The following is a 12,197-nucleotide window of genomic DNA, read 5'->3' on the forward strand; positions in this document are numbered from 1 at the left end:
GATACTGACTATACTGAACTGAATACTGACTATACTGAACTGTATACTGAATACTGACTATACTGAACTGTATACTGAATACTGACTATACTGAACTGGATACTGACTATACTGAACTGTATACTGAATACTGACTATACTGAACTGGATACTGACTATACTGAACTGTATACTGAATACTGACTATACTGAACTGGATACTGACTATACTGAACTGTATACTGAATACTGACTATACTGAACTGTATACTGACTATATTGAACTGTATACTGAATACTGACTATACTGAACTGTATACTGAATACTGACTATACTGAACTGTATACTGAATACTGACTATACTGAACTGTATACTGAATACTGACTATACTGAACTGGATACTGAACACAGACTATACTGAACTGTATACTGAATACTGACTATACTGAACTGTATACTGAACACTGACTATACTGAACTATATACTGAATACTGAATATACTAAACTGTATACTGAATACTGACTATACTGAACTATACACTGAATACTGACGATACCAAACTGTATACTGAATACTGAATATACTAAACTGTATACTGAATACTGACTATACTGAACTGTACACTGAATACTGACTTTACTGAACTGTACACTGAATACTGACTTTACTGAACTGTACACTGACTATAGCGAACGGTATACTGAATACTGACTATACTGAACTGTATACTAAATACTGACGATACCAAACTGTATACTGAATACGAACTATACTGACATGTATACTGAACTAAACTATAAATGCAACCTGTACATCATAGAGGTTTCCAGAGAGCCTCTAGTCATCCTCATACCTTATCATAGATGTTTCCAGAGAGCCTCTAGTCATCCTCAAATCTTATCATAGAGGTTTCCAGAGAGCCTCTAGTCATCCTCATACCTTAACATAGAGGTTTCCAGAGAGCCTCTAGTCATACCTTATCATAGAGGTTTCCAGAGGGCCTCTAGTCATCCTCAAATCTTATCATAGAGGTTTCCAGAGGGCCTTTAGTCATCCTCAAACCTTATCATAGAGGTTTCCAGAGAGCCTCTAGTCATACCTTATCATAGAGGTTTCCAGAGAGCCTCTAGTCATACCTTATCATAGAGGTTTCCAGAGTTCCTCTTGTCGTCCTCATCACTACTGTCCTCTATGGGAGGGCTCTCCCTCTTCATGTCATCCCCTAGGTAGTGTTCAAACACGCTGGAGAAGGCTATAGCTGACAGCATACACACTACAGGGGTCAGGGTCAGCATCAGACGGACCATCACTCCAGCAAAGTAGACAGCACTGATGGCATACAGGGCCACTAGGGGAGACAGAGAGCAGGGTTAGAGTTTAATATACTGGGTTAGAGTTTAATATACTGGGTTAGGGTTTAATATACAGGGTTAGAGTTTAATATACTGGGATAGAGTTTAATATACTGGGTTAGAGTTTAATATACTGGATTAGGGTTTAATATACAGGGTTAGAGTTTAATATACTGGGATAGAGTTTAATATACTGGGTTAGGGTTTAATATACCGGGTTAGGGTTTAATATACTGGGTTAGGGTTTAATATACTGGGTTAGAGTTTAATATACTGGGTTAGAGTTTAATATACTGGGTTAGAGTTTAATATACTGGGTTACGGTTTAATATACTGGGTTAGGGTTTAATATACTGGGTTAGGGTTTAATATACTGGGTTAGAGTTTAATATACTGGGTTAGGGTTTAACACACTACTCTCTCTGAGAAGTAGACAGCACTAACAGCATCCAGAACCACTAGGAACAGCAGGGTAAAACACAGAGATCCTATTAAAGAACCACTAGGAACAGCAGGGTTAAACACAGAGATCCTATTAAAGAACCACTAGGAACAGCAGGGTGTGTATGAGTGTGTATGTGTGTGTTTATGTGTTTCTATGTGTCTGTGTGTGTCTGTGTGTGTGTTTGTTGACTTGAATAGTAATGATTGCTGTAGTCATTATATTTCTATGGTCACACACACACCTGCACACACACACACACCTGCATACACACACACACCTGCATACACACACACCTGCATACACACACACACCTGCATACACACACACACACCTGCATACACACACACACACACCTGCATACACACACACACACCTGCATACACACACACACACCTGCATACACACACACACCTGCATACACACACACACACACACCTGCATACACACACACCTGCATACACACACACACACCTGCATACACACACACACCTGCATACACACACACACACCTGCATACACACACACACCTGCATACACACACACACACACCTGCATACACACACACACACCTGCATACACACACACACACCTGCATACACACACACACACCTGCATACACACACACACCTGCATACACACACACACCTGCATACACACACACACCTGCATACACACACACACACCTGCATACACACACACATTGCCATGCCATCTAACTGTAGACGTGTCTTACCGAAGACTCTCTCGTCGTTGATGTTCTTGATGCAGAACCAGAGTCCAGCAGGAAAGGTACAGACCAGGATGTGGAGGTCGAAGAAGAACGAGACCCAGGTGGTGGGCTGGTGCTCCGACACAGACGCTATGATGGGGATGTGGATCTTAGCATACCTGGAGAGAGGAGAGAGGGAGGGAGAGGGAGAGGAGGGAGGGAGAGGGGAAGGGAGAGAGGGGTGAGGGAGGGAGAGGGGGAGGGAGAGAGGGGTGAGGGGAGAGGAGGGAGGGAGGGAGGGAGGGAGGGAGAGAAGGAGAGAGGGAGGGAGAGGAGGGAGGGAGGGAGGGGGAGGGAGGGAGGGAGGGAGGGAGGGGAGGGAGAGGAGGGAGGGAGAGGGGAGAGGAGGGGGAGAGGAGGGAGGGAGAGAGGGGGTGGGTTGAGGGAGGGAGGGAGAGAGAGGAAGGAGGGAGATGAGGGAGGAGAGGGGGGGGGAGAGAGGGGGTGTGGGAGGGAGGGTGAAGAGAGGGGGTGGGGTGAGGGAGGGAGGGAGAGGGGTAAGGGAGGGAGGGAGGGATTTAAAGGATTTATCTGAAGAGCCTGTGGAAGGTTGTTGCTACAGGAAGTGAGTGGACATTGGCAGAAAGAGGAACACAGTGGTTCCTTGGTAAAGGTGATCCACAGGGAGTAAAACTAGACACACGTAGACCTGACACGACCCACACTGCACTGCAGCAGAACACGCACTCTGAGACAAATAAACAGCTGATTGGGCACTCTGACAGCCTTCTCTCTCTACAGCAGAGGCCGTGTGTGTGTGTGTGTGTGTGTGTGTGTGTGTGTCTGTGTCTGTGTGTGTGTGTGTGTGTGTGTGTGTGTGTGTGTGTGTGTGTGTGTGTGTGTGTGTACTGTTTAGTGCTTACCCGGTATCCCACAGTGAATAGAATCGACCACTCCAAGGAGCGATGTGTCCTAAAACACAATGAACATTATTAAGTACAGCACAGTTATGATTATGTACACGATCACACACACGTTAGGTTTTGGAGATTACAATTGATTCCCATTCAAAATCCTATTTCCCTGACTCCTAAACTCCTGACTCCTAAACTCCTGACTCCTAAACTCCTGACTCCTAAACTCTGACTCCTAAACTCTGACTCCTGACTCCTAAACTCCTGACTCCTAAACTCCTGAATCCTAACTCCTAATGCCTGACTCCTAAACTCCTGACTCCTAAACTCCTGACTCCTAAACTCCTAACTCCTAAACTCCTAACTCCTAACTCCTGAATCCTAACTCCTGACTCCTAAACTCCTGACTCCTAAACTCCTAACTCCTGACTCCTAAACTCCTGACTCCTAAACTCCTGACTCCTAAACTCCTGACACCTAAACTCCTGACACCTAAACTCCTGACACCTAAACTCCTAACGCCTGACTCCTAAACTCCTGACTCCTAAACTCCTGACTCCTAACGCCTGACTTCTAAACTCCTGACTCCTAAACTCCTGCTCCTAAACTCCTGACTCCTAACGCCTGACTCCTAAACTCCTGACTCCTAACGCCTGACTCCTAAACTCCTGACTCCTAAAACCCTGACTCCTAAACTCCTGACTCCTAAACCCCTGACTCCTAAACCCCTGACTCCTAAACCCCTGACTCCTAAACTCCTGACTCCTAACTCCTGACTCCTGACTCCTGTTTGACTCCTGTTTCTATATAACAACACAGTATTGACCTACCTGTATAAGTCAGGTATATAACAGCACAGTGTTGACCTTCCTGTATAAGTCAGGTATATAACAGCACAGTGTTGACCTTCCTGTATACAGTAACTCTGGTATATAACAGCACAGTGTTGACCTACCTGTATAAGTCAGGTATATAACAGCACAGTGTTGACCTACCTGTATAACTCAGGTATATAACAGCACAGTGTTGACCTACCTGTATAAGTCAGGTATATAACAGCACAGTGTTGACCTACCTGTATAAGTCAGGTATATAACAGCACAGTGTTGACCTACCTGTATAAGTCAGGTATATAACAGCACAGTGTTGACCTACCTGTATAAGTCAGGTATATAACAGCACAGTGTTGACCTACCTGTATAAGTCAGGTATATAACAACAGTGTTGACCTACCTGTATAAGTCAGGTATATAACAGCACAGTGTTGACCTACCTGTATAACTCAGGTATATAACAGCACAGTGTTGACCTACCTGTATAAGTCAGGTATATAACAGCACAGTGTTGACCTACCTGTATAAGTCAGGTATATAACAACAGTGTTGACCTACCTGTATACAGTAACTCAGGTATATAACAGCACAGTGTTGACCTACCTGTATAAGTCAGGTATATAACAACAGTGTTGACCTACCTGTATAAGTCAGGTATATAACAGCACAGTGTTGACCTACCTGTACAAGTCAGGTATATAACAGCACAGTGTTGACCTACCTGTATAAGTCAGGTATATAACAGCACAGTGTTGACCTACCTGTATAAGTCAGGTATATAACAGCACAGTGTTGACCTACCTGTATAAGTCAGGTATATAACAACAGTGTTGACCTACCTGTATAAGTCAGGTATATAACAGCACAGTGTTGACCTACCTGTCTAACTCAGGTATATAACAGCACAGTGTTGACCTACCTGTATAAGTCAGGTATATAACAGCACAGTGTTGACCTACCTGTATAACTCAGGTATATAACAGCACAGTGTTGACCTACCTGTATAAGTCAGGTATATAACAACACAGTATTGACCTACCTGTATAACTCAGGTATATAACAGCACAGTGTTGACCTACCTGTATAAGTCAGGTATATAACAACAGTGTTGACCTACCTGTATAAGTCAGGTATATAACAGCACAGTGTTGACCTACCTGTATAAGTCAGGTATATAACAGCACAGTGTTGACCTACCTGTATAACTCAGGTATATAACAGCACAGTGTTGACCTACCTGTATAAGTCAGGTATATAACAACAGTGTTGACCTACCTGTATAAGTCAGGTATATAACAGCACAGTGTTGACCTACCTGTATAAGTCAGGTATATAACAACAGTGTTGACCTACCTGTATAAGTCAGGTATATAACAACAGTGTTGACCTACCTGTATAAGTCAGGTATATAACAGCACAGTGTTGACCTACCTGTATAAGTCAGGTATATAACAGCACAGTGTTGACCTACCTGTATAAGTCAGGTATATAACAGCACAGTGTTGACCTACCTGTATAAGTCAGGTATATAACAACACAGTGTTGACCTACCTGTATAAGTCAGGTATATAACAGCACAGTGTTGACCTACCTGTATAACTCAGGTATATAACAGCACAGTGTTGACCTACCTGTATAAGTCAGGTATATAACAACAGTGTTGACCTACCTGTATAACTCAGGTATATAACAGCACAGTGTTGACCTACCTGTATAAGTCAGGTATATAACAACACAGTATTGACCTACCTGTATAAGTCAGGTATATAACAACAGTGTTGACCTACCTGTATAAGTCAGGTATATAACAGTGAGGAAGACTGCCCCAGCAGCCAGAGAGACCCCCAGGAAGAACAGGGTCTGGAACTCCTGTCTGGTCAGTCTGTCTTTCAGGTACTGGAGGAAGGCATAGGCCTGGAGCAACGCAAACACACCTGGTAGAGAGAGGGGGAGGAGAGATTAGAGAGATAGGCGAGGAGAAAGAGAGGGGAGAGGACAGGAGAGAGAAAGAGGTGGGAGGCGAGGAGAGAGGAGAGAGAAGGGGGGGAGGCGAGGAGAGATGAGAGAGAGAGGCAAGGAGAGAGGAGAGAGAAAGAGGGGGAGGAGAGAGAGAGGGGAGGTGAGGGAGAGAGGGGGGAGGAGAGAGAGGGGGAGGTGAGGAGAGAGGGGGGGGAGAGAGAGAGAGGGGAGGTGAGGGAGAGAGGGGGAGGTGAGGAGAGAGAGAGGGGAGGTGAGGAGAGAGAGGGGGAGGTGAGGAGAGAGAGAGGGGGAGGTGAGGAGAGAGAGGGGGAGGGAGAGAGAGGGGGAGGTGAGGAGAAAGAGGGGGAGGTGAGGAGAGAGAGGGGGGGGAGGAGAGAGAGAGGGAGAGGTGAGGGAGAGAGGGGGAGAGGGGAGGTGAGGAGAGAGAGGGGGAGTGTTGAGAGAGAAGGCGAGGAGAAAGAGAGGGAGAGGGAGAGAGAGGGGGGAGGAGAGAGAGAGGGGGAGGTGAGGAGAGAGGGGGAGGTGAGGAGAGAGAGGGGAGGTGAGGAGAGAAGGAGTTTACATTATACCCCTGTACAGGTAGGGAGAGGGAGGGGTGTCAACAGGCATCCATCACAGCAACATGCATTTCTATGACTATAGAAGGTCTAATATACACTGAGCTCTAAAAGCATTGGCACAGTAGTGACCCATCTGTTGTTGTTTTGGTTCTGTACTCCAGCACTTTGGATTTGAAATGATACAACGAGTCTGAGTTTAAAGTGCTAAATATTTAAGAGGATGAACCGGTAAAATAAATAAACGTTGTGAACATCGTCCTCCCATCCTAATAAATAAACTTTGTGTACATCGTCCTCCCATCCTAATAAATAAACTTTGTGTACATCGTCCTCCCATTCTAATAAATAACCTTTGTGAACATCGTCCTCCCATTCTAATAAATAAACTTTGTGTACATCGTCCTCCCATTCTAATAAATAACCTTTGTGTACATCGTCCTCCCATCCTAATAAATAACCTTTGTGAACATCGTCCTCCCATTCTAATAAATAAACTTTGTGTACATCGTCCTCCCATTCTAATAAATAACCTTTGTGTACATCGTCCTCCCATCCTAATAAATAACCTTTGTGAACATCGTCCTCCCATTCTAATAAATAACCTTTGTGAACATCATCCTCCCATCCTAATAAATAACCTTTGTGAACATCGTCCTCCCATTCTAATAAATAACCTTTGTGAACATCGTCCTCCCATTCTAATAAATAACCTTTGTGAACATCGTCCTCCCATTCTAATAAATAACCTTTATGAACATCGTCCTCCCATCCTAATAAATAACCTTTGTGAACATCGTCCTCCCATTCTAATAAATAACCTTTGTGAACATCGTCCTCCCATTCTAATAAATAACCTTTATGAACATCGTCCTCCCATTCTAATAAATAACCTTTGTGAACATCGTCCTCCCATCCTAATAAATAACCTTTGTGAACATTGTCCTCCCATTCTAATAAATAACCTTTGTGAACATCGTCCTCCCATTCTAATAAATAACCTTTGTGAACATCGTCCTCCCATCCTAATAAATAACCTTTGTGAACATTGTCCTCCCATTCTAATAAATAACCTTTGTGAACATCGTCCTCCCATTCTAATAAATAACCTTTGTGAACATCGTCCTCCCATCCTAATAAATAACCTTTGTGAACACCGTCCTCCCATTCTAATAAATAACCTTTGTGAACATCGTCCTCCCATTCTAATAAATAACCTTTGTGAACATCGTCCTCCCATTCTAATAAATAACCTTTGTGAACATCGTCCTCCCATTCTAATAAATAACCTTTGTGAACATCGTCCTCCCATTCTAATAAATAACCTTTGTGAACATCGTCCTCCCATTCTAATAAATAATGTGTATTATTATGTAGTAGTGTATTATTTGTCCCCCTGTATTCATAGCAATGACTCCATCAAGATTGTGACTTTTACGGATAATCCTGAGTGAATCAGGAGTGAGAAAATTAGATGCTCAAATATCATACCCCCAGCACCCCTTCAGCACCCCCCAAAAAATGCTAAGCTCCCCTGCTAAAACAACCCAAAAACAGTCACTGTCCCAATACTTTTGGAGCTCACTGAATCACAATATCTGTCTCCCTATATAATCTGTACATGGCTATCAATCAATTAATCAATCTACCTACCTACCTACCTACCTACCTACCTACCTACCTACCTACCTACCTACCCACCCACCCACCCACCCACCCACCCACCCACCCACCCACCCACCCACCCACCCACCCCCACCCACCCACCCACCTACCTACCTACCTACCTACCTACCCACCCACCTACCTATCCGTCCATCCACTATCTATCTATCTATCTATCTATCTATCTATCTATCTATCTATCTATCTATCTATCTATCTATCTATCTATCTATCTATCTATCTATCTATCTATCTATCTATCTATCTATCTATCTATCTATCTATCTATCTATCTATCTATCTATCTATCTATCTATCTATCTATCTATCTATCTATCTATCTATCTATCTATCTATCTATCTATCTATCTATCTGATCAGTTGTCTGGAGCTGGGGCTGATAACAGGAAACGTCCAGAGTGAACTCTGTACAAGGGCAGCATCAGGTTGTGACATCACGGTCCCAGGTGATTGGTCCTTACCTGCTGCAGCCATGTGTTCGCTGGTCCTGATTGGCTGGAACCCCACAAAGGGGATCTGCATGGAGAGCACCAGACCAACGATGTAGAATGTACTGTAAGCTGTGGAGACAGACAGGGTTAAGACACTGGAGACAGAGAGTAAGAGACAGACAGGGTTAAGACACCAGAGACAGACAGGGTTAAGACACTGGAGACAGAGAGTAAGAGACAGACAGGGTTAAGACACCAGAGACAGAGAGTAAGAGATCCTCACAGAGAGAAACCATTATGCCTGCATCCTCACAGAGACCATTAAGCCTGCATCCTCACAGAGACCATTAAGCCTGCATCCTCACAGAGACCAGTAAGCCTGCATCCTCACAGAGACCATTAAGCCTGCATCCTCACAGAGACCATTATGCCTGCATCCTCACAGAGACCAGTAAGCCTGCATCCTCACAGAGACCATTAAGCCTGCATCCTCACAGAGACCATTAAGCCTGCATCCTCACAGAAACCATTAAGCCTGCATCCTCACAGAGACCATTAAGCCTGCATCCTCACAGAAACCATTAAGCCTGCATCCTCACAGAGACCAGTAAGCCTGCATCCTCACAGAGACCAGTAAGCCTGCATCCTCACAGATACCAGTAAGCCTGCATCCTCACAGAAACCATTAAGCCTGCATCCTCACAGAGACCATTAAGCCTGCATCCTCACAGAGACCAGTAAGCCTGCATCCTCACAGAGACCATTAAGCCTGCATCCTCACAGAGACCATTAAGCCTGCATCCTCACAGAGACCATTAAGCCTGCATCCTCACAGAGACCAGTAAGCCTGCATCCTCACAGAGACCATTAAGCCTGCATCCTCACAGAGACCAGTAAGCCTGCATCCTCACAGAGACCAGTAAGCCTGCATCCTCACAGAGAGAAACCATTACGTCTGCATCCTCACAGAGACCAGTAAGCCTGCATCCTCACAGAGACCAGTAAGCCTGCATCCTCACAGAGACCAGTAAGCCTGCATCCTCACAGAGACCAGTAAGCCTGCATCCTCATAGAGACCATTATGCCTGCATCCTCACAGAGACCATTATGCCTGCATCCTCACAGAGAGAAACCATTACGCCTGCATCCTCACAGAGACCATTATGCCTGCATCCTCACAGAGACCATTAAGCCTGCATCCTCACAGAGACCATTATGCCTGCATCCTCACAGAGACCATTAAGCCTGCATCCTCACAGAGACCATTATGCCTGCAGCCTCACAGAGACCATTAAGCCTGCATCCTCACAGAAACCATTAAGCCTGCATCCTCACAGAGACCATTATGCCTGCATCCTCACAGAGACCAGTAAGCCTGCATCCTCACAGAGACCATTAAGCCTGCATCCTCACAGAAACCATTAAGCCTGCATCCTCACAGAAACCATTAAGCCTGCATCCTCACAGAAACCATTAAGCCTGCATCCTCACAGAGACCATTAAGCCTGCATCCTCACAGAGACCAGTAAGCCTGCATCCTCACAGAGACCATTAAGCCTGCATCCTCACAGAAACCATTACGTCTGCATCCTCACGGAGAGAAACCAGTAAGCCTGCATCCTCACAGAGACCATTAAGCCTGCATCCTCACAGATACCAGTAAGCCTGCATCCTCACAGAGACCATTAAGCCTGCAGCCTCACAGAGACCATTTAGGACAAAGACAGATGGAGTGTCCCGTGTCGAAGGAGGACATAACACACAGTTGGAAGTAAAGTCGGAAGTTTACATACACTTAGGTTGGAGTCATTAAAACTTGTTTTTCAACCACTCCACAAATGTCTTGTTAACAAACTATAGTTTTGGCAAGTCGGTTAGGACATCTACTTTGTGCACGACACAAGACATTTTTCCAACAATTGTTTACAGACAGATTATTTCACTTATAATTCACGTATCACAATTCCAGTGGGTCAGAAGTTTACATACACTAACTTGACAGTGCCTTTAAACAGCTTGGAAAATTCCAGAAAAAGATGTCATGGCTTTAGAAGCTTCTGATAGGCTAATTGACATCATTTGAGTCAATTGGAGGTGTACCTGTGGATGTATTTCAAGGCCTACCTTCAAACTCAGTGCCTCTTTGCTTGACATCATGGGAAAATCTAAAGAAATCAGCCAAAACCCCTCAAAAATTGTAGACCTCCACAAGTCTGGTTCATCCTTGGGAGCAATTTCCAAACGCCTGAAGGTACCACGTTCATCTGTACAAACAATAGTACGCAAGTATAAACACCATGGGACCACGCAGCCGTCATACCGCTCAGGAAGGAGACGCGTTCTGTCTCCTAGAGATTAACGTACTTTGGTGTGAAAAGTACAAATCAATCCCAGAACAACAGCCAAGGACCTTGTGAAGATGCTGGAGGAAACCAGTACAAAAGTATCTATATCCACAGTAAAACGAGTCCTATATCGACATAACCTGAAAGGCCGCTCAGCAAGGAAGAAGCCACTGCTCCAAAACCGTCATTAAAAAGCCAGACGACAGTTTGCTACTGCACATGGGGACAAAGATTGTACTTTTGGAGAAATATCCTCTGGTCTGATGAAACAAAAATAGAACTGTTTGGCCATAATGACCATCGTTATGTTTGGAGGAAAAGGGGAGGCTTGCAAGCCGAAGAACACCATCCCAACCGTGCAGCACGGGAGGTACTGGTGCAAAATAGCGGGCATCATTAGTATTGAAAATTATGTGGATATATTGAAGCAACATCTCAAGACATCAATCAGGAAGTTAAAGCTTGGTCGCAAATGGATCTTCCAAATGGACAATGACCCCAAGCATACTTCCAAAGTTGTGACAAAATGGCTTAAGGACAACAAAGTCAAGGTATTGGAGTCAAACAATTTAAAGGCAATGCTACCAAATACTAATTGAGTGTATGTAAACTTCTGACCCACTGGGAATGTGATGAAAGAAATAAAAGCTGAAATAAATAATAATCTCTACTATTATTCTGACATTTCACATTCTTAAAATGAAGTGGTGATCCTAACTGACCTAAAACAGAGATGTTTTACTCGGATTAAGTGTCAGGAATTGTGAAAAACTGAGTTGAAATGTATTTGGCTAAAATGTACGGAAACTTACGACTTCAACTGTACCTGTCAGACCAAAGGGCACTGGTCAAAAGTAGTGCACTCTATAGGGAGATATTTGCGACGCACATTGTCAATTACCACGCCCATGAAGGCTTCTACAGCTGCTACTGCTTTCTGGAACAACCCAAACCCTTAACTT

General features: G+C 44.2%; 1 protein-coding gene across 1 annotated transcript in view; it reads right to left on the reverse strand.

Annotated features, from left to right (window-relative positions):
- Positions 1–9,019, reverse strand: part of stt3b (STT3 oligosaccharyltransferase complex catalytic subunit B) — a gene marked incomplete at its 5' end in the record, with an annotated part of 33,469 nt that extends 24,450 nt beyond the window's left edge. Inside the window, 5 exon segments of the mRNA XM_042316561.1 lie at positions 1,120–1,331; positions 2,514–2,668; positions 3,413–3,461; positions 6,024–6,170; positions 8,921–9,019. Of these exon segments, the coding sequence (XP_042172495.1) occupies positions 1,120–1,331; positions 2,514–2,668; positions 3,413–3,461; positions 6,024–6,170; positions 8,921–9,019 (662 nt within the window).
- Positions 9,020–12,197: the final 3,178 nt, after the last annotated feature.

Source organism: Oncorhynchus tshawytscha, unplaced genomic scaffold, assembly GCF_018296145.1.
Source record: "Oncorhynchus tshawytscha isolate Ot180627B unplaced genomic scaffold, Otsh_v2.0 Un_contig_164_pilon_pilon, whole genome shotgun sequence".
Lineage (NCBI taxonomy): Eukaryota > Metazoa > Chordata > Actinopteri > Salmoniformes > Salmonidae > Oncorhynchus > Oncorhynchus tshawytscha.